The sequence below is a fragment of the Protopterus annectens genome, chromosome 5.part1 (genome assembly GCF_019279795.1).
Source record: "Protopterus annectens isolate FY-2018-M chromosome 5.part1, PAN1.0, whole genome shotgun sequence".
In the NCBI taxonomy this organism is placed as follows: Eukaryota; Metazoa; Chordata; order Ceratodontiformes; family Protopteridae; genus Protopterus; species Protopterus annectens.
Window position 1 is genome coordinate 567,702,135 of NC_056736.1, and position 24,641 is coordinate 567,726,775.

The following is a 24,641-nucleotide window of genomic DNA, read 5'->3' on the forward strand; positions in this document are numbered from 1 at the left end:
ACACACACACACACACACACACACACACACACACACACACACACACACACACACACACACACAATTACACCTCTTTCTTCACTGAGGGCATAAATTCTTACTGTGCAAGGCATTAGAATCTGCCTCCATGGCTCTCAACTGTCCTTAAGTTTCCTATGTCCATCAAAAATGTTGGATTTACTGGTAAATCAGTGAAGATTACTGTCAGTCAATGATGCCAGGCGTTATTGTTTCATACTCATTATTCAAAAAAATGCATGTTGATGGAAAACTTCTTGCTGTATTTATTTATTAAGTGTATTAGCATAATACTTAAAATTGCTCCTGTTTTTATATTTTTTCCACATATTGTATACTTTATGCAGAATTCTTGATTAAAATGTTGAGAGTTTGGTCTCTCTCTTTCTCTCTCTCTCTCTGTTGCTTATTTGCTGACTCATTCACTCTGTTCCTCTCTTCCTTTCTGTCTGTTGTTTCACACACACATTACTTTTTTTCCTTATTTAAGTGTTTATTTTTGTGCTCACTAAACAGCAAAGCCATGTTTAGTGAGCACAATGTCAGCCATTTGCCTTTTTTTTTTTTTTTAAAGGTTTCTTTTTAAGGTTGGCTCATGGCACTGACTGCTCGGCTGCAACTCCCTCCATTAAAAGAAAAAAAAAAGGAGAACACACTCTTTTAAAATTCAGAAAGGTAACTACACTTTCTGTTTATTTCTTGGTTCTCGGAACTCTGTGCATGTGAATTTGGAGTTCCCAGAAAAAAAAAAGGAAAAATAGCCTAGTTCGTTCACTGGGCTGTTTTAAAAACAGCCTGGATGCAACAACCCAGTTGCATACTTTACCAATCCATGGAGATCTTTAATGCTTTTGTTGAGGATGCCCAAAACCTCAGTCAACAAGGATCTGTCCGGGCTACAACATGAAGCAGCAAACAGTATTATCAATTGGCTCAGTATGTCTCATTGGACTGAGATAGCCTGAGACTTGAAATAAAGGAAGTAATTGTGTAAGTATGGAGGAAAGAGTGCAAGAAGACATTTTTCTTTTTATTTATTTGTTTATTTTTGAGTGTATAACTTTTTACAGGCAATATGCTTGCTACTGCCAGCAAGAACTAAGAAATATCTTATTTTAGTGTCTGCATTTGTGTATATATGTATGGGGGATGTAAATACTCTCAGCTCTTCCTGATTTCACAGAATATTTCTTTTTTGTTTTACCTCATATGTTGGTTTGCTGATTTTGATCCATTGACTACCATTATTTTAAGTTTCTACCTGATTCATGAGATAAGAAGTTGGGTGGGATGTGTTTGTAGTGAGTTTTGTTTTCTGTCAGCAATGACCTGGCAACAATATATACAGGCAATAGCGGCCACTGATTTTGGACCTTTGTCCACCATTATCTTTTAGCATTCTGCCTGAGTGATAAGAAGTTGAGATGTACGTGGTGCGTGAGTTTTCAGTTAGTTGCCCTGTGTTCTGACACTGATCTGAAAGGATGCTAAAGTCACGTGTGCAGCTATTTAGGTATCTATTCATTCACTGGATTGCAGAAGTAGTGTGCATCATTTTTTTCACTTTCTATCATATTTGAATGTCATCATTGTACTTGATAAGTGGCAGTCTGGGCAGGATTTGTGAGTTTTAGCAATTGATCGTTGGTGGAGTGTTGTATCAAGTACTGTTGCCATCTAACAACAGTTGGTTCTCCCATTGAGTTTTTGGCTGTCCATTCCTCCTGTGCAGATTCTGCATGTACTTCTTGTCTCTGTGCAGATTTTATCCATGTGCTTTGGTTTCTTTTCCTAAAACCTCAGCTGTATAATATATGCTTCTGGCCATTTATTCTTTCACTTTTTCATCCTAATCTAGCACCAGAGTGATACACAGAAGACACCTAAGACCTTTTGGAAGGGTAGAAAGGGAAACACTATTCCCATATAGGATTTTAGTCTCCTTGCATTTCTTCAGTTTACTTGGGAACTGCTATTTTCTTAGCTTTATCTGTTAAGCTTGAGCCAGAACTTATTTTTCCTTGAAATAAAAAATAAGATTTAGTATATTTCTTTACTCATGATTTTTGTTTAGGCCATTATCATTAAATTAAAAGTTTGTAAGAAAAACTCTAAGGTGCAATTTAGAGCACCTAGAATGCTGACTTCTGGCGGCCTAGCTGCCCCAAGAACCCCGGCTTAATTGAGTTACTTCCTCCAGAATCAAAATATACTAGAGTCTTGGTTAGTTACAGAGTATGAAAACATAAGAAAGAAGTAATCTATGTGGATGGTGTGGGGCCAGAATGAGGGGAAAACTGGGAAGGGCACTGGGGAAATGCTGGGGGGACTCCTTGGAGTCCTTTGTCTAAGGCTCCATTTTACCTAAGCCTAGCTTTGTTGATTGTGGCTAGACATCTAAGGTATATATAGCCAGTAACATGGCTATAATGAGTAGCGATATAGTGAGGCAGTCTGTGAATGAAAATGAATGACTCCATTTCTTATTTGCTCACATACAATGATTACTGACCTACTGTAACAGAGCTCCGCCCTGTTACTTCTGCCCCCCCCCCGCTCCATTCGAAGTCACTAGCTGTCACTAATGGCAGCTTAATATGCTGTTGGAAAGCTGTGGAAGTGTTTACATTTTTTTTTCCTACTGGGTGTTATCGATGCATAATACCCTGGTGGAGAACATTCATTCTGCAGAAGGGTATGAATATACATTTCTCCCATTATCTAACAAACTAATAAGAAATTTTAAAATGGTTGCGACCAACAGGAACTTAATATATAAGAATCCTAAAACTGATAATAAAGGGGACATTAAATTGGAAGTATAAACTAGGAAACCAATACATGTAAGGAAAATGTGCTTTTAAAGGAAATGTATGAAATCTGTACTCTGAGAGACAACATAAATCCCAACATTGTGATTAATAAAAAAACATGCTTCTAAAAATAGGAAGCAAAAACACATACAAACAATGCATGCTCACCTTGAATGCATTACTTACAATAATAAAATGCAAACCAGCTGCAGGTATCAATTAAAAATCTGGAAATATGAATGTCTGAGAATTATGTAATTTTAAAGCCTCAGCAAGGATCTGTAGTCTGTCTGTATGTCTGATGCTAGCTGACACATACAATGTGCAAGACATTTGAAGAACTACTTTCAGTATCTTCCATGGGGAAGCTTGCAGAACCCAAGTATGTATTTAATAAATATTTACTTGTTCAGCCCTGTAGATTGCTGCCATCCAGTTTAATAAGCCACTGAAATCTTTCATTCTCAGTCTTATATCAAGGTTCCCCTCTGTTTTCAGAGAGTAAAACGTGGTGTGACGTGGACAGTATAGGCTTCCAAGTGATGTGAATAGTTGTAGTGCCTGTACAAAGCACTGTTTATGTTTATTCTTCAAGGCATACAAGTGCTGATATATTCTCAGGGATTACCTGCATATGGTTTTAGCTACATAAAAACTGGAACAGGCATTACAAAATGCTACATATATGACCTCTGTGGAGGTACAAGAGAATCTACCTGGTAGAATTTATTGTTATGAGGGTAATTAAAGTGATTACTGTTGCTAACAAAGTTGCAAAAATTACAGCTTTCATATAAAAAGATCCTCAGTGTCTGTTATATATTCACATCTGGTAGGTCTTTCATTATATTTCCAAAATTAACTAATGCATTCAAGTAAAATCTTCACCTGATCCCTAGAGTGGGTGAGAGCACCCTGTTGCCTTCAATAACTTTCCAGTTTTCCGAAGTTATATTTTTTATTGCCTAGGCATTCACCAAGTAAGTCGCTGACATAGCTCTTGTGTTTTTTTTTTTTTTTTAGCATCTAGTTTGTTGAGTACTGTAGATAAACCATCTTGTGAACCTACCTTTGTACAGTGAAACAAACATTCCTTAGGGTCTCTCTTTCTCCTCAGTTTTTCAGTAATAATGGTTTGCAGTGTGTTGCTGGGGTCTCTCCATATCTACTCTCCAAAAAGTCGCTTTGCTGGTCTTTATTGTTTATTTAGAAGGTTGTCTAGGCCTGATGTAATCCTTGTCTAGGGCTGATGTAAACCTCATAATCCTCATGGCTTGAGACTTGGTTGCATTATTGTATATTGTGGGTTCATGCATGCGGCAGATATATAACTGTTGATCCTTGTGGACTTTCTAAACCGATATAAGAGCATTTCTATAACCAGAGGATGAGAAAATTCACCTTTCTGGTACTGAAATGGAAGGTGAACTTTTAAAAAAGAAACATATGGCCCACCAGTGTATAGTGAACCCCTCCTGTTGATTTGAATACTATCAGTAAAGTGCATGCCAATGAATAAAAAGGGGACACCTATGTATGATTTGATTTCCGTGATCTCAAGACTGTATTCAGAAAACTGGGGCCATGGCAGACCCCATGGCTACTTCACTCTTTTGTCTAAAGAACCTCCTCTCAGATGTGAAAAAGTTATTGTTTGACACCATTTGTGGCAGGGTGCCAAACTGTCCACAATGGTGGGTGTGTCAATATTGTGTTGAAGTAGCAGATATCTGATGGTTACTGTACTGTAACCATGTGGAATTATTGTATCTTTTTTTTGGTTTGTTTTTGCTCCCCTCAGAACCTCACCTGATGGCTCCTCTACCTCTAATCAAATCACCTATTTGTTACAAGGGGATAGAAGCCAGGAATTCCCAAGATAAGTGAAAGCCCTACAGCTGATTCATTCCTGCCCTGAAATGCCAATTGGCCCTCCATTCTCCAATGAGAGTTGGGTGGTGAGGAGTGGGTCATCTTATTTCTCCTCCAGGACAGCTTACACACACACACACACACACACACACACACACACACACACACACACACACACACACACACACACACACACACACAGAATTACTAATAGAAATAATCATACCATGTAAATAAATCATGTTTATTTGGTGGTGATTACTTTGTTTTGTAAAACACTTTATTTTACTTAAAGCTTTTTGAGGAATACAAAGGATTGATAAACACTAATAAAATTATTGCATGATGTACATTAACACAGAATGTATTTATCCACTACAGTCTATTGTATATCTTTATACCTACTCAGATGTACACCAGCACATACATGCGTGCACACACACACACACACACACACACACACACACACACACACACACACACACATACACACACGCACTTTAATGCAAATCAGAAATCCAGTTCTATACATATTTCATCGTCAGTTTCATCACAACCATTACAATGGTATTTATATATCATATACATTAATGATAAGTTTATACAGACTATACGAATGGTCAGTTCACTTATTGTAGGTTGATTAAGAAAGTTAGGCCTACTAACTTTAATTTCATGTTTCACTTCAGTGCTTCAATCTTTCTTCTCCAAAATGAATATATGAGTTTTTAAGTTTTGTTCAGTGTAGATTTTATTTCTTCCTTGGTCGTACTAGAATTGTAACCGTCCATTTCTTTTTCTTGTTCAGGTACACAGGTGCATCCTACTGGTATGGTCACATAGTCCTCTGAATAAACATAACGGCCTCCAGCACAGGCAGAAGTGCGACGCAGAACAGCTATTGGCATGTACACTGGTATACTGCGGAACTGCAAACTCTCATCTCCATGCAGACCAGTTAGACAGCCCTTACACAGACAGTGTGCCTCAGGGATGTATTTTGGATATCTTGTTGAATCATATGAAATACTGGAAGAGGAAAAAACAGAAGCTTTAATTTTTCATTTAATTATGCAAGAAACAACTAAAACTAGTATTTTTTATTTTGAATGCATTTCCATTTTATACAGCCATATGGCCAGCATGTGCATTGTTGGGAAATATTATTTTGTTCTGCTCTGTTTGGCAGTTTGGCATGGGCAGGGCTTTGGCTCAGTGAATAGCATTGTAGTCTCACAGTAAGAGAGTTTCTGGTTTGATTCTTAGCTGGGGTGCCTTCTGTGTAGAGTCTGTATGTCCTTCCTGTATTTATACAGATTTTCTGTTTGTGCCCCAATTTTCTCCTACATCCCAAAGGCATGCAATGGGCAGACTGGCAATTTTTGAATTGTCTGCAGATGTGTGCATGTGTGATATGGAAGAAAGGCCTGGCAATCTACTTCTGTCCCCCTCCCCATTGTCTAATAAACACCATGGCAGGCGGTGGCTATTCATGGACTTGCTGTAAGAGTTAGCTGTAACAAAGGGTTTGAGTGGATGGATCGATATTTGGTATGTACATTATTATAAAGCTTTTGTAAAAGCTGTCATCGAGACTTCCAAAATGAAAACTTAAAAAAAATCTGTGAACTGGCACAGTACAATTATGCTTTGTCCTCTGCAGATGGTATTTGCTTTGTCCAGTTAAAGCAGATTTGGGGAAAAGTCATGGTGATTTCTCACTGAGCAGATATAGTTGCCATGGCTGGATTGCAGACACTTAAAACTCAAAACAATGTTTATGTGGAGGTAAGTAAAGTACAGTTGTGTACACTTACCATAATTGTAGATGTTCAAGTGTATTCACTGTTGCAGTCATCACATTTTGGTTATCTGCCTGCAGGTACCCCTCAGCTGGCCTGAATACCAGAGTCTTTGGATTTCTGCATCGGATGCTGTTGCCTCTTCCATGACGTCAGGTCATCAGGGCTATAAAACATGCAGCCGATGCCATTACATCAGTTTTTCTTGCCCCAGATATCAGGTGCCCACACAATAGGAAGCAATTATATGGTATTGTACACCCCCAGCAAAAAGCAAATACACATGATATAATATATGTCAAACAAGAAGGAAAGGTAGAGCCAAGAGAAGTCAGGGGGCTGGAGGGAGGGTAACCAGGACTGCAACAGTGAATACACTCGAACATCTTCATTTATGGTAAGTGTACACAAGTGTGCTATGTTCTTCATGTTTCACTGTTGCAGTCATCACATTTGGGTTGATTCCCAAAGCTAAGGAAGGGTGGAGGTAGTTAAAGAGCATTAGGGCCAGCAATCAGGCCCTGTAAGACTGCTGTGGCAAATCCAGCTGTAGATTTAGAAAAAATAGGCAGGTGGTAATGCTTGGTGAAAGTATGTACCGAGCTCCAGATAGCAGCTTCCAGGATGTCCCTGGTAGGGACTCCTCTGAGAAATGCCGTAGAGGTAGATGCAGCGCTGGTGGAATGAGATCCCATCCTCCGTGGGGTAGGTTTTCCATGGTGCTTGTAGCAGAAATGAATGCAGTGGGCTATCCATTTGGAAATGGTTTGCTTTGAAATGGCCTTCCCCTCTGCCCCTGCAGCAAAGCTGACTAGCAGCTGGTCAGATTTTCTGAATCTAAGCTGTCTGTGCACATCCAGTGAATGCAGTATCCTTTCGCCTTTATTCTGAGGATTAGGGAAAAAAGTAGGCAAATTAATGGACTGGTTTAGGGCCACACTAGACACCACCTTGGGCATAAAGGATGGATTAGTCCTGAGGGAAACCCTGTCCACATGGAAGATAATGAAGGGTTCCACTGCCATGAGGGCCTGCAGTTCAGACACTCTTCTTGCTGAAGTGATGGCTAAAAGTAAGGCTGTTTTCCAAGAAAGTAATTTTAACTCTGCTGTAGCAGCTGATTCAAAGAGGGGAAGAGAGAGTTTTCCAATACAAAGTTAAGGCCCCAGGCTAAATTTTTGGCCCCTCTAAGGAATTGTTTTAGCAGGGGATGAGAGAAGAGGGGTGGTTCAGTGTTATAATGTGCTGAAATGGCAGAGACATTAATCTTAATAGACGAGAAAGATAGGCCCTTGTGGAGCATTTCTGTTAAATAATCTAGAATATGAGCTAAGCTGGGTACCGTTGTGCCCATCCCCTGAGTCTGGCTCCAGGAACAGTATCTTTTCCACTTTTCAGCACAGGATTTTCTAGTACTAGGCCTCCTTGCCCCAAGAATGACATCCAGCACCTGTTTATTGAGGGTTGCTAGAGGTGAGCTCAGGGGATTAGCCAGGCTGCATGGTTCAGGGTTTGAAGCTGAGGGTGCAGAATCTGGCCCGCCTGCTGGGGACAGTAGGGAAGGGGTATGAGGCAGGTGCCATGGTTGTAGCACAGTTAGACTGTGCAAAAGGGGGTACCAGTGCTGGTGTGGCCAGTCTGGTGCAATCAGTATTGCCCTTGACTTGTCCTGTTAGATCTTTAGTAGAACCTTCAAGGGAGAGGCAGAGGGCGAAAGGCATAAACTGAGAGGCTTTCCCAGGTAAAGGACAGGGCATCCACTTTCCAAGCTTGACTGTGGGGAGTTCTGGTGCAGAATATGTTCAACTGGGAGTTCTGAGGGGAGGCAAACAGGTCTACTTCTGGAGCTTCCCATTTGTTCCTCAAGAGCTTGAATATTTTGGGTTCCAGTTTCCATTTGTGTGGGTCCATGAGATTTCTGCTTAAGTAGTCTGCCAGTGAATTTAGTTTTCCTGGCAGGAATTGAGCTTGTAGGTGCACTTGGTAGCTCAAGGCTGTGTTCCACAGAGCCATAGCTAGTCTGCAGAGAGGGTAGGAGTGGGTTCCCCCATGCTTGTTTATGTACCACATAACTGTGGTGTTGTCTGTCTTTACCAATAGTTGTCCTGGAAGAATAAGGTCTTTGAAGGCTGTCAGAGCATTCTGTACAGCTAACATTTCTTTTTGATTGATATGCAGGTGCATCTGGTTTGGGTTCCATTTGCCCTGAATGCACTGCACTGCCATGTGAGCCCCCCATGCATAGTCTGATGCGTCTGTTGTTAGGATTTGGGTGGCACGGGGTAGAGTGAAAGGGAGTCCCTTGTTGTGGTAGCAGGCCTTTGCCCACCAAAGTAACTGCCCTTAAACAAGGAATGATAGGAATCATTGTTTCCAGGTCCTGAGATTGTTGACACCATAGACATTTTAGATACCATTGAAGTTTCCTCATATGCAGTCTTGCATATGAAATTAGCAGAATGCAAGTTGCCATGAACCCTAGAGCTTGCAGTATTTTCCTTGCAGATTGCTGGGTTTTTGTGGCCAATAGTTTGAAGTAGGTTGTCAAATAAACTTGTTTCTCCGGAGTGAGGAATGCCATCTGGGAAGTTGTGTTCAAGCTTGCTCCCAGGAATACAATCTGTTGGCAGGGTACTAGGTATGATTTCTTCTCGTTGATGGTGTACCCCAGTGAAGTTAGAAGTTTTAGAAGGTGTTGTAATAGCAAGTACTGACTTTCTGCCTGAATCAGGCAATTGTCCAAGTATGGGTAAATCTGAATATCTCTCTGCCTGCAAAATGCAATGTCTGGAGCTAGACACTTTGTGAACACCCTGGGCGCAGTAGATAAGCCAAAGGGAAGTGCAGAGAACTGATAGTGCATGGAACCCACCCTGAAACGTAGGTATTGTCTGCAGGATTCCCTTAATGGGATGTGCAGGTAAGCTTCCTTTAAGTATAGGGTTGCCAGCCAGGCATCCTTGGCTAGCATAGGAAGAAGCTGTTGAAGAGTTAGCATTTTGAATTTTGGAACCACCAGAAAGGTGTTGAGAATAGACAGGTCCAGGATAGGATGCCAGGAGTTTTCTTTTCTGGGTACCAGGAACAGTCTTGAATAAAAATCGTGTCTCCTTTGTTCTGCTGGAACAGGTTGAATAGCCCTGATACTGAAGAGAGACAGTACTTGTTTTTGGGCCTCCGCCCTCTGATTTGGGGGGAGGTCTGGCCAACCACTTAGGGTTGGTAGACTGTGGAAGTGGAATCTGTATCCTAGGGAAACTATGTTTAAAGCCCATTTGTCCTGGGTAATGAGTTCCCAGTTTTTTGCATGCAGGGCGAGCTTTCCTCCTAAGGGAGCAAGTAGTTGAGCATAGTTTGGAAGGGTTAAGGTTAAGTCATTGTGCCATTTTTCTGTAGGGGAGTGGCTTACTACTCCCTGCTTTGGAAGTGGGAGCCACCCACTGCTTAGATCTGTGCATTGCCTGAGACTGAAGTCTTGGTGGTCTGCTGTTCCTGGGTTTGGACTGAGAAGGCCTGGAAGGGACTGGAAAAGACCAGTTCTTTGAAGGCCAATGCCTACTGAATCTGGGAAGCTGTACTTGTAAGAAATCTTTAACAGTTTGCATAGATTTAGCTTTTTCCTCCATCCTTTTGTGGACTTCTTCTGTTTTGTTGCCAAAAAGGTGGTCTTGGTTTAAGAGTGCATCCAGTAATTTAGCTTTAACATGATCTGGCAAGTTTTGTTCCTTAAGTCAAGCATGCCTTCTAAGTACAGACCCAGTGACAGCAGCCCTGCCAGATGCTTCTAAAGCATCAAAACCACATTGCAAAGTATGTTTACCAGCTTTTTCAGCAGAATGCATTAAATCTTGTAACTCTTTGTGTTCAGCACAGTCAGGAATCAACATCATTTTCTGTTTAAGTAGTCCCATAATATGCTGCTGATAATTCAACATATGCAACTGACAATTTAAAGCCCTAATGGTCAAAGTAGCAGAAGTGTATACCTTCTTACCCCATCTGTCTAAGGCTCTAGAGTCCCTATTAGAAGGGGTAGGATTTTTGGCAGTAGTAGCCTTAATGCCTTTTTGTCCTTGGGAAATGGTCTCTGGATCTGCAGTAGGATTCTTGAAGAGGAACTTGTGAGAGTCAGGTATTCTGTAGTACCTGTCAGGTTTCCTGGGAGCTGGAGGCAAAGTGTCTGGAATAAAGCTAGATTACAAAAAAACATCATCTACAATAGCCAGAACAGGAGGGATAGCTAGAAGCCTGTGCTGAGGCAGGAGTAAAAATTCCCTACGTCTCTTTTTGGACTCAGAATAGTCCTGGCTTTCCCAGCGGAAATGCTCCCTAAGGGTATGCAAGGTTTCACCAAAGGAAAAATCTTCTGGAGGGGAAGCAGAGGGAATGAAATCCTCTGCACAGAATCCTCATAAGTAGATAAGGGCAAATCCTGGTAATCAGAAGGAACAGAGATATCAGATTCCTGATCAGAAGAATCAGAAAGAAAATCAGTTCTAGGTCTCTTAGAGGGGAAAGGCTGGCCTCCCCTAATTAAGATAATAAGGTCTTTAGCCATTCTAAGCATTTGTTTTTGAGGCATATGGGCCTGAGTATGTGGTTTGGTCATCGGTTTTCTAGGCATAGTGGGAACTTTAGGCTTGAGGAATTCGGTATTTCTAGCTTGAAACAAAGTCATCAGTTTAATATGAAAGTCTGTAGGCCTGAATACACCCTCAGAAACCGGTGCCTGCACAGCGGCTCTGGACCCATCCAAGATAGAGACATCCGCAGGTTCCATACTCGAAGAAGCATCTCGCGGCATCCCGGACTCTGAATGGGTCTCAGTAGAGGCCTGTGAATCTGTAGTAGTGGGTATCAAGGGCTGCAAAAGCACCTCACTGAGTACCGGCGGACTAGCGACTAGCTTAATGGAAGTGTTGTCGGCAGTTTTGGACCTATGCGGTCTGTCTCTGTCTTTATCCTTACCTTTTTTCAGTAGATCGGTAGTTGGATGGCTTAACGAAGCCATTTCAGAGTACGGAAATCGAGAACAAAAGTATTTAGCTACAAAAATAGCCCAATGATGAATAGTTCGGGCATTGAACAAGGCACAAAACTAACAGTGAGGGACGTGGTGGTCTGGGCCTAAACAGGTGACGCAGTAAGAATGAAAATCTCTATGAGGTATTTGCATTCCACAGGCAAGACAATTGTTAATTTTTTCTGACATCGGTTAGAGCAAGAAAAAAGGATCCCCAACGGGGTACTTATCTTTTTGAAGACTTCAGGTCTGAAACTCGAAAATGAAAATTGCAGGAGTCGGACGACTGGCACTTGCGAACTGCTTCTGCTTCGGCTACCGCATGACAAGAAAGACTGATGTACTGGCATCGGCTGCTTATTTTATACCCCTAACAACCTGATGTCATGGAAGAGGTGACAGCATCTGACGCAGAAATCCGAAGACACTGGTATTCAGGCCGGCTGAGGGCTACCTGCAGGCATATAACCCAAATGTGATGGCTGCAACAGTGAAACATGAGGAACATCCCCCATGCACATACTACATGTTGTGTTAGGGCTCCACAATATTTGCTGCCATTATAAATGTCTTACAGGTGCTCAGTTTAATTCTGTGTGCCTTCAGTTTGCAATTCCACTCCCGTATTATTTGCTGAAGTTCTTGTTCTGAGTCTACCTGCAGTGTCAAATTGTCTGCATATAGCAGCTTTGTTGATTTGTGTTCTCCAACCTGTATAATAAAAGTTTCTGAATTCAAGTTATATGTGTGTGTTTGCAAAAGGTTGCAGGTTAAGGTTACAGTAGGGGATTAGGAATAGGATATATGCCTTTTAAGTGTGTGTGTGTGTGTGTGTGTGTGTGTGTGTGTGTGTGTGTGTGTGTGTGTGTGTGTGTGTGTGTGTGTGTTAGGGTTAGAGTAAGGGCTAGGGCAGGAGACAGATGTGTGTCTGTTTGGGGGATAGTTGTGTATGTGAGCTTGTTTGTCCGTGTGTCTGTGTCTGCCTTATGTAGGGTGCTGTTAAGGAAAGGGTATTTACTACTATATCCCCTCCTTTGGGCCAGTAATCAAGGAGCCTGAAGCCTCACCACTGACAAAAGTGAGAGATGTTCACTTGGGACAAAGATAGATACACACAGTATTTCCAGATGCAGCTCCCTGCATCAAGCACAATTTCCCTTAAGAGCACACAGGGAACACACCTAGTCCAGGGACTGTGTTTCCCTCTCTGTCTCTCCAGGTGTCCAGTAAGGTTCTCCACTGGCATAGCTGTAGAGCTGAGTCCTCAACTGAGTATCCAAGCCAAGTCCTCCAGCATCCTCTCTGTGAAACCAGTGCTGTGTGTCCCTGCTCCAAGTAGTTGACACACATACTCATTGAGATTTGATTTGCACACACACACACACACACACACACACACACACACACACACACACACACACACACACACACACACACACACACACACACACAAACACACCTGGGAAAGCCTGGCACAAATTTTCTCACTCTGCTACTCTTTGTCCAGACTATAAGGTAGTTACTGCCACTAGACACTCCAAAGCCAGCTACTCTAAGCTTCTTACAAGGATACTAAATTATACTGAGTGAAATTAATATTAATACAAATGGTAATGTTGTCCAAACAGCAAGTCTTCTAGTAGAGGCCACGGTGTCACCAAATAAATATAAGTACTCTCAAAGGTTAAAACATTAGCCGCGGTGGTGCAGCGGTAGCGTTGTCGCCTCACAGCAAGAGGTTCTCCTGTTCATTTCTTGGCTGGAGCGCCTTCTGTGTGGAGTCTGCATGTCCTCCCCGCGGTTGAGTGGTGTTCGAAAGACATGCATGAATGGGCGTACCTTTGTTGAAGGTTGGGCATCGAGCTGGCACCTTGGCACCATAAAAATCAACTGCCAATCATTAGCAGACCGGCATTCCGCTGTGGCGACCCCTAACCGGGAAAAGCCAAAAGAAGAACAACAACTCTCAAAGGTTAAAACATTCTCCAAAAGACCATCCAGAATGAAAAATGTAAATATATTTAATAATAAATAATAAAAGAACATGAAAATAATAAATATCTATTTACAATAAACACCAGAGTTTCAATCACAGGAAATATTAAAAAACTACACAGATGTATAGATTCACACAGATACAGAAAAATAGTACTTAACTAATTTTACTATATTTTTCTGACTGATCTATAGACTTACTATTCTCTAGTTCACTTAGTAGAGCAAGGCAAGGTGATGTAGGTGAGGGGTTCTTCTTGTCAGGTTGCAAAAGAAAACTGCTCTTAGACTTCAGTCTCATCTAGTATCAAAACATAATTTTTCCCTGGATTACAGAATGTCATCACATGCATCTTGTCATTTGACTTTGGTTCCCATACTATCCCCTTTACTATAAACCAACCAGAATCTTGCACATATTTGCCCTAATACACACACAGAGTTTTGCTAAGATCTGTTGCAGCTTCTGGAAGTCATAAAACAATTTTAAACGTCCGCCCTTTCAGAGTAGCAATTAGTTCACCCACAAGGACAATACAGAAGGCTTCATAGTACAAGACTTTTTGTAACTGGCTGCATTGAGACCTGTGAGATACAATATTTATGGCCCAAATTAAGTAATTTAATTTCAAACTATTTTTCAAAGTTAGCTGGATTGAGATTAACCTATTCTCTTCCAGTATCCTCTGTTACAATACATTCATTTCAATACTTACCACACAGTCTGATTTACTGGTATACTTCTTTTTCTCTCCAGCAGGACCCACTGTTGGTATATTTTTTTAACACAAGCAACTTTACAAATTTGATTGTAATAGTGGAGGTGCAGTTTATGCTGCTGTTTGCCAGGAGTGTCCATCATTATATATTGGAAAGACTGAACATGCTTTAACAGAAAGGTTGTATGAACATCTCTATGATGTACAAACAGGTAAAATCACAAATGCCTGGCTAAACATGTATTAGAATTCAAAGACCACTATTTTTACTTTGTGGTAGTTGAGCAGGTTCGTCATGGGGCTAGAGGCCCATGGCATCTATTTCTAGAAAGAAGAGAAGCATTTTTACAAATGGTGTTTCAAGCTGATGTTTGGCCAGGCATTAATGAATGCATTTCCATGTCCAGACTGCTAAAATTAAAGGCTTTAAGAAGATAATGCATGTTTGCCTTTAAGGGGGTGCTGGTCCAATTTTGATATTGTTATTGGCTGCTGAGAAGTGATGTCTTACATAAATTCCTGGTTCTACTTCCTTGGATTATGTGATGAAGTTTTGTGGTGAAACAAATCAAAAGAGCTTATCTTATTTTTAACAATTTTTATTAAAGAGGTTTTTAATGGTCTTATCTACTTCATAGCATTTTCTACTAAACAGCTTTCACCAGATATTTGTATCTTGTTGTTTTGAACATGTTCCAAATACATAGGAGTGAAGAAGCTTATTAAGTGAATTGGTAGAAGATGAAGAAAAGATGGAGGCCCATACGCTTTGGAAAAAGTACTTAATTGAATACCTTATTTCAATGCATTGATTCTCTTATGGGATAAATGATAATTATAGAGACATCAGAGGAATAAGTACTGTAAAATGAAGTAGGCTATATTATCTGAAGGGGGAATTGGATGTGTTCTAGGCATGCTTTATTTGCCACTTGCTCAAGTCTATATAGTATGTACATGGGTAATTTTATACAAATATGGATTTTTATTGATTTATGTTATCATCGGGGCTGGATATTGCCTTAACAGAAAGTGGTCTATTTTAATTTTATTAAGAGTAAAAGTGTTTTTTCTCTTAGGAAAACAGTTCAAGCTACATGATCTGAAAAACAATTCTGAAGGTGGTAGTACTTCTGGCAGGATGTAAGTTGGCATCTTAGGACAGATAAAGAAGGGAACAATAAGAGCTTCAGCTATGGTAGTGGGATGGTTGCACCATTTGCCATTAATAAGTAGTTTCTGCAGATGTATGTTTTTTTTGGGGGGGGTGAGGGCAACCTGACAATTAGTTTAATTCTTCTTAAAATCAAGTAGATTCCATCTTTTTAAACTATAAAGCTTTTGCTGTTAGTCCTTCATATTCATTTGCAGAGGAGGAAATGTTGGCTATCTGGACAATTTGTACGATTTCCATGCTCTGCTGCTTGTTTTAATGTGTGTTCTAATATCTACAGTTATACAGGGGTAAGTGTCTTTATTTCCCTTCTTGTGACTGGAGTAGAGTATTTGTTCTGTAATGGAACTAATGCTAATAAGCACCTTAGGGCAGCCTGTGAGTTATTTTTTATCAAGGACTGGGCCCTGATCACTTGTTGCTAGTTCCATTAGTAGTAGATAATACTATATAGGAATGAATGCAATAAAGGCTATGGGTTTATGCTTATTTATTTACTTGGTTAGATATGCAATAGCTATGATGCAATGGTTACTGAAAGGGTTCTTAAAGCAATGTTGAAATAAGTCTGTAGTAAATTTGTGAATCGCCATGCAAAGAGTTAAAGTTTTCTGGACTGTTCATAGGGCTTGATGGATTCTGTAATCAGTCACATGAGTAAACATGTTCTAATTATCTTGTTTAGTGCATTCAAGAATAGATAAACAATTTCTTATGATTGCTTCCATTACTTTGGAGATGTCATTAGGAGTTATGGGCTAGAAGGAGCAGACAGTAAGGTAGCACATAATTTTTAGATACTTGAACATTCAGAAATTATCAAGTAGGATTCTTGGTTTGTTACATTGGATTAGACTGTTAGGACACTGAACTGGATGTGGTGGCCAGCTAGGCTAAAATATTTCACTAAGTCTAATGCCAGGTATCATACTGGCAAAATCCTGGAGGTTGGATAATAATGCTATAATTATGACAAAGTGATTTTTTTTAATCTAAATCCTTTTATACTTACAATTAGACTTTACTATACTAGTACCATGCTTTGAAGGGTATAGATTACCTTATCCTCCAGATATTTACTAATCAAATTTAAGTCACAGATGTGGGGTTAGAAATGTTTGGAGATGGGAAGAGTCCCTGATTCTGAGAGATAATGGTAGATTGTGTGACTAGTTTTGAAGCATGTACAGAAGAGAAATTGTTTATATTTTGTCTTGTAAAGGGGTTATCCTAAAGATGGTCTACTATTATAATTTTGTGGGGAGAACTGTTCATTTTGATATTTCCACCAAGTTATTTAAGATACTAGCTGGTACAGACAAGAATGGAAAGTCTGTTTTACATAAATGGTGGGAGCATCTTTGGTGTTTCATCTGAAAGATTTTGAGCAAAGTAGTTTTTCACTCAGTGTAGAAAAAGTAATTAGACTTAAATAGAGAGATAGGGCAAACAGGAGTGGTGCATAAGGACTGCATTGTTGGTTTGCAGCCATTTGAGTTTGATGTTACAGAAGTCTGTTTCAAAAGCACAGGGAAGTGATGTAATGCATCTGTACTAGTCTCTAGACAGACAAAAACTGCAAGAGCAAAGAAAAGATATGGGAAAAAGGATAGTTCATGGCAAAGAGAGAGGACATTTGTGGAGAATTTAGAGACTGAAAATGCAGGCCCAAAGATAAGGACTCAGGTGGACTGGTTTCATAAATATTTGTGCCATATATCACAGAAGGAAAATAGATACCCAGACTAAAAATATTTGTAGATTAAATAGGCAACATTTATAAACAGCTCAACTGTAATGAGAAACATATTTGCATACACTCCAATAATGCAAGGCATCATGGAAAACAAATGCAGGCTGCCAAAAGTAACTAGGCTTGGCTTTGCTCTAGAAAGAATTAAGTGTCATTCACTGGCATCACAATGCAACAAACAAAGGCTTAGTGCGATAGCAAAAACACATATTTCATCCTTATTAGGAATTTATAGTGTAAAACATCTGTACTCCAGCCATGGGAGAGGGGAAAGGAAGAGCACCTAGCTTAGGAAAGGATTATTTGTCTGAGACACATGAAACCCACAGGGAAAATGTAAAATAAATAAATTAAAGTAAAAAGACAAAACTGCTCTATAAGAAGAATTGCTATGTAATAGCACTGGTAAGAAACTGCATATTTTCAGTAATTCATTTTTATAACAAGTATATTTAAACAAGATGTTCCAACTATTTTTAATTCATCTCAGTCTAATCTGGTTTCAATATGAGGTTTTTCATGTTCAGATTATTACTATTTTGAAACTGTTATAATCTATATTCATTTATGACATCCATGTATGCTTTTACGGACATAACCATAATACGGTAAACATTATGAAACATTAATTTATTAATTACATAATAATGCATGAAATAGTTTGTAACACGTTAGACTGTACTTTAGAAAATGCCCAACTGATGTTGTAAGGTGGCAACACCAGATAGTAAAAACAGCATATTACATTCTATTACTCAGTGTAGATATTTCAGGACCACCCCCAATTAATAAAATGCATTATATATGTCATGCATACCTACAGCATCACGTTCCTCAGCATAATTTGAAGCTTTATGAAGTAAACCAATGTTACTAAAAAGTGCTCACATAACATTCATAATAGTTCTTATATTGCTGTGTGTGTGTTGAACATCTGCAGCATTTAGCAGATGTAACTTCAAAGTAATGAAAGAAGTAGCGTGTTCTTTGATTAAAGTCATCACTTTATAAAGCGGTCCAATAAATGTTCTATAGTATGCTCATATAACACTCCTCTGGAATTACAAGTTTCTAAAATTGTGGTTTTGTATGCATATGTATTCTGTGAAGCTGTATATTACTGGATACAAACTGCAGCATTTCTCTTTTAAAATAACACTGTGTGGCTCTGTTTTTCTTGTTGGTTCCTAGATCAGTAGATTTTCACAATACACATACGAAGGCAGACAGAAACATGAATTTATTATCTGTGGAAGAGCAAAGTAATTGCGTATACCAGTTAAACTGAAAACTAGTGAGAAGCAAAGTAATTAAATACCTAAAGAGGCATTTCATGTTTTGAACAAGTATAACTGAAAACACAGTTTACATTAGATTAACAGATACTTTCCTTAGCAGGTGTTTTAACAATGATGAACCAGATGCACGGACACAAATAAAATGGACATGGATGTTTCACGAATCAACAATGTGACTGCAGGAGAAATGCGTTATGCCTTATATGAGAATCAGACAACCAAGGCAAGGTTTGGATGAAAAGTGATGCAGTATGGATCAAACATAACTTAAACACAATAAGATTAACTTTATGCATATTCTGAGGCAAAGCATGGTTGGTATCCTGGTCTTAAACAAATAAAAGTGGTGCATTTTTAAAATGATTTTGACTTGAAACTTTTTCGTGAAACTAAGCAGAAAGTGAGATTGGTTGCTGAGAAAGGTTCCTAGTTTTCAGTAAGAAAACATTTGGCACAGTAGACTTAGACCAGGTGGCACATCTGTTGCATTTTTGTTTGTGACGCTTGTTGGTCAGTTTTACAAATAGGCCTAGGTAGTCAAACAGTTAGATGGGATAGTATACACTGGCTACTCCTTTCAACACAGGGGGTGGTTCTCTAGCAAGAGGCTGTTATAGCATCCAGTGTCTACTGACAGTATGTTGTACTTAAAAGTAGTTAGTACACATGCAAAAAAAAAATAAACAATCACACGTGGAAGAGGTGGTGTGTTTTCTCAGTCGCAGTTTACTGCAGACAGAAGTGATGACAAACTCATATGAGTTGCAGTTCTCTCTATGTGGTCCTTTCCTAAATAATACACTTATACAGCTTTTGGGTTATTGTTATAATAGCTAGCATATAAAACAGACTGCCAAAACTGCAAATTGAAAATACCAACCAGCACAAATGATTCACAGCTATAACTAAACCAAAATCAACTAATCCTCTCAAATACTAACAAGCATCACTGTACAACTGCCCCTCTCCACTTTCCTATGGATCTTTGTCACCCACAATCCCCCTTAATTATTGATATATATGTATATATATATATATATATATATACACACACACACACACACACACATATATATATATATATATATATATATATATATATATATATATATACATACACACACACACACACACACACACACACACACATATATATATATATATATATATATATATATATATATATATATGGGATCCAGACACATGCTCGACTAGCATATGTCCGAATCACAAAACATCGAGCACACATACATGAAAGTGCGTAACATCGACAAGCGCTTCTGTGTATGTGTGCCTGTTTCGTAGATCGGACTACAGTGCGGGTAAGGGAAAATTCCCTCTTCCCCACTGTAGTGCGATCTCAGAGTGAGAATAATAAAGTAAGGTGGTGTGGGGGGTGCAGGCCCCTGCAGAAACGTAGATTTTTTTTTTTGAACCACACATACATGGAAGTGCTTTTCGATGTTAAGTGCTTTCATGTATGTGCGTTCGATGTTTTGTGATTCGGACATATGCTAGTTGAACATGTGACCTAGACCCATATATATATATATATATATATATATATATATATATATAAATACATACACACACACACACACACACACACACACACACACACACACAAACACATCTCACAATTTTACTACATTGGTGAACAGAGAACTTTTCCTAACCAGCCAACAGCAATCTTAAGTGATACATGCCCACAGCAAACTGCTTCTCACACAAATTATACTATAAACTAAAGCCTGTGCACCCGTATGTGGGAGTCTTTGCTCCAACCAATTATATATACCAATGCCATGACTGTATTACATTGAAAAAAACATAAATTCCTCAAAACAGCCAACAGCCATCTCAGGTGATACCTCTAACATACCACTTCCTGCACTTAAACTGTAGTCTATTTGTACAGATTTTATTTTAACAGTCATTGTTTTGGTATGATCTGCTTTTAGCCTTAAACTTTGACAAACTTCCCATCAGCACTAATACGCGTACCCTAGGTCTCCTACACTCAGTTGAGATCTATTTTGGTGTTTGCTTTTTGTTTGACTTTCTTTTGTGCAACTTAGGTCCATATGGAGTCAATACAATGCAGGCTAGGAGATTTTTTTGGATCCTAGCCCAGTTTTCTAATTCCCACGAACACTATCAGCTAAGTGACTTGCTGAGATCACCCAGTGAGTTAAACAGAAAATGAGAAAATTAAATCCAAGAAGTAACTTGGTAATGGCTGATAGCCTTAATCCTCTGCATTACCTGCCAGATTTAGTGGTTCTGCTAGGGACTGGACCTGTTTTCACAAAGGACTTGATATTTTTTTATTTTAATGCAATGGGATTGCTAATGAGTAAGACTGCTGTGTGCTTTTAGTCAAAGTTTTCTTCCTTCCTCACTGTTGTGTGACCGTGGAGTTAATATAGTTAGGAAAAAGAAGCTATAAGGGTGAAATCCTTCATGGGGGTGGGGGTGCAATATAGCTTGTTCCCTGCAAAAATGCTCTTTATTTGCTTTCCCCCCCATTTGCTATGATGAACAATCTGCTTAATTTTGAAAAAGTGACAAAAATTACTCTTTTAAGTCTCATTTGAGTTAACACTGGCAAAGTATGGTATACTGCTGTTAATATAACATCTCATAATGCATATGTAATATTGCTCACACTTTATAAATAACTCGTTTCCATTCATTTATATTTAGTACACAAAACATGGTGCCAGGTCCTTTTGTCTAGGGGCCACACATTGTAGCCTCAATCAAGAAAAGCAGCTGGTTAACAGTACTGGTTTATTGATGGCACTGGCTTGTCACATATTATGTTCATCTAATGTTATACTTACTACAAAATTAAAATCAAATGAATAAAACCTTAGAAATGTTTTATGTACAAAAAATATTTCATTTTTGTAATGTATGCATTCTGTATTTCTTATGACTGAAAGGGCCAGTTGTTCAGTCCAGCTACCTGTTTAAAAAAACAATAAAAAAGTTATGCTCAGTCTTTAGGTCTTCATATGAAGGCCCCCCCTCAGCCCCTACATACACCCAGTGCTACCTTAAGTGAAAACTCCAGAGGTGCAATAACTTTACACTTAGTCAGTAGTTGTAGGTATACTAGTCCATCCCTGCCCATTAGTGTGTGTAGCTCAAAACATCTATGATTAGCTGGTCTCAACTCCTGGGAGTCATTAAGTGAGTAGTGTGCCCCAATAACACCTACAGGCAAAAAGTAAAAAATGCACCAAGATAACACACAGCAAACGTTTAATCACAGCAAAGTACAAAGTGGTAAGCGCTTTCACAACCAAAGTTGCTTCATCAGACACCACGGTAAAAAATGCACAGTTTTAAATAGAGATTCTAAAATGCCAATTAATCAATAAAAATCACACAATGATTAAGTAGCAGTGAAAAACAATTAAGCCTCATGCTCAAACTAAAAAAAGCATTGCTTAAAAACATTGCTTAAAAACATTGTACAAGAAGGAATCAAATGCTATACATGAGAAAGCACTTAAAAAACTTATAAAATCATTATAAAACATGGAAAAATACTAGGCAGGAAAAAGTTAAATAGAATACTTGGAAACTAATAGTTAAATACATTAGACTCATTTTCAAAGAACTTAGCTAATCTTAATGCTTGAGATGTCTAGCCTTTTAAAAAGGGACCAAGGAAGTAGTAGCATTCAAACCAGGATGCTTTTCAGCATTAAGTTTCAAAATCCACTTCTGTTCATGTCCCTCTGTGATATTCTCAATGTCACCACCTCTGGGGTTTCTCTGAATATGTTGTAGAACAAAGAACTTAAAGGAATGAGAACGGCCATTGGACATAACATGATTGGCTAGAGCATTTGATGGTTTATTATTACTAATATCTCTTAGTGGTCAAAAATACGATCTTTAAGCATTCTATTTGTTTTTCCTACATAAAAAGCAGGACATTGTACACAAAAACAATAATAGACCACATCTGTAGATCTGCAATCAGTGTATTGATTAGTGTACAAAGAAAATTTCCTAGACCTACAGGCAGACAGATCAGAAGAAGTTCTTCACTCCTTCCCCAGCATTCTGCCTCTGGATGTCAATAAGTATCTTATTTCAGTTGTAACCCACAAAATATTTCAAAATTATGATGTGCCAGAGAAATGATATGTATGTATGTAAATATATGGTGATTTATCAAAATATGCAAATACTGACAGTAAAGTGATCAATACCGGCACGTCAAAAATCAGCACATCTACAAAACTACAAAACCTGAAAAAAAGATGGCAAAAGGAAGCAGTTTCCTTTTTTATTATTAAACAAGAAACATCTTTATTACATTATCACTTATGACATAGGCAATCATACATTTATATAAATGAAAACAAACCATACTGACATAATTTTAGTTGCAAACATTATACATTGTGCATCACTTATCATCTATCCAGTTGCTGTCAGCCGAACATTACATAGCCCATTTAAATCCTGCCTTCTTTTAAACCTCATTCTGCATCTGCATGCATTGTTCCCACAATTTCCATTTTTAATTTGCTCCTACCCTTTTCAAAATATACCATTTCCAGCTGTTTTATCTCTGTTACTATATTCACTACATCCAGCACAGTTAGCTTAGACTTTGATTTCCATTAACTAGTAAACACATTTTTGGTAGCCACCATAATTAGACTCAGCAAGGCCTTACTGTGTCTAGGCAATTCCTGTTTCTGTATCATAGCTAAAAAAATTATTTCCCTAGTCAAACCGATTTTCTCATACAGTATTTCTGATAGAGTAGCGTGCAGGGATTTTTTTAAAAGTCTGCCAGCTCATTACATTCCCAGAAAATATGTTCCAAATTAACTCTTTATTCCCCATCACACCTCTAACATTTGCTGTCTACCCGAAGAAAAATGATTTGGAGTCTACCTGGGGAATGAAAATACCTATGTAAACACTTCCAAGCAAAGATCCTAAATCATCTAGACTTTGTTGCATATTTGGGAGACATCCATATATCCCCCACCATTGCCTCTTTGTGAATTACTTATCCAATCTCTCTTCCCAATCCTTTCTAACCTCCTCTGATTGATTCTTATAGTTATCATGCAATATTTTATATGTTCTACTAGTTATTCCTTTTAACAGCAGCTTCTGTTCTTGATTCAACTCTACCAGTGCTGGTCTTTTGCTTAGGATACCCCTGTTTCTTTCTCTTTGCTTATACTGGAAACAGTTTCCTTTTGTGATCTGATTACCAAAAAACCCCACCAAACAATCAGACATAATTTTTATGAATATTAGTAGTAGTGTTAAGCAAAGAATTCTCCTGTGGTAAGGTACAGGTTTAGGGTTAGCAGCCATTGGTAAGGTGGTGCAGGGGGTTGAACCCAAAACTTGACCCTGCCCCTAACCCTGATCCTGTACCATACCTCAGAAAACATTTTCCATAACACTACCACAACAGAAGTCTTGATCATGCATCACACACAAATATATTCCCTAAACTAGCCCTTTTTTTAATCCTAACTTACAAACAATTGCACAATTATTCCCACCCCCAATGCCAAAATGTTCAGTATAACTTAAAATGTTGGTGTTAGTACCTGTAACCCCTGCTTACTTACCTGCTTGGACTCAATCTTCCATCTTGCAATATCTAACACTTTCAGCAAATGGAACACATGATCAGATTTTCCAAGCAGTTATTTTGCTAATGAACTGATCATTCAACAGAGTGATACACACACACACACACACACACATACACACACACACACACACACACACACACACACACACACACACACACACACACACACACTGTGTGTATTTGTGTGTGTGTTTGTGTATATATATATATATATATATATATATATATATATATATATATATGGGTCTATATTAGAACATCGAAGTTACAGAAAACCAAATTTTTTCCTAGGGAAATAATTTGGTTGTCCGTTTCTGTTGCTTCGGTATTTTCAGCGCTGTGATGGAAAGTTACAGGTCTGGTTCAGGTAAGTGTGCAATTGAGTGCAGGTAAAGTTAGTTAGGGTTAGGGTGCGGATTAGATATGTGTGCGATTGTGTGGACATGAAGGTTAGGGCGGGTTAGGTGACTTAGGTTTAGGGCGCAGGTCAGGTAAGTGTGCGATTGTGTGGATGTGAGGGT

General features: G+C 38.9%; 1 protein-coding gene across 1 annotated transcript in view; it reads right to left on the reverse strand.

Moving 5' to 3' along the window:
- Positions 1-4,933: 4,933 nt before the first annotated feature.
- The window catches only part of IL17D (interleukin 17D), a 239,888-nt gene continuing 220,180 nt past the window's right edge, over positions 4,934-24,641 (reverse strand). The window contains exon 3 of the mRNA XM_044073190.1: positions 4,934-5,732. Coding sequence (XP_043929125.1) covers positions 5,432-5,732 — 301 coding nt within the window. The 3' untranslated portion in view covers positions 4,934-5,431. The remainder of the gene's footprint in view (positions 5,733-24,641) is intronic.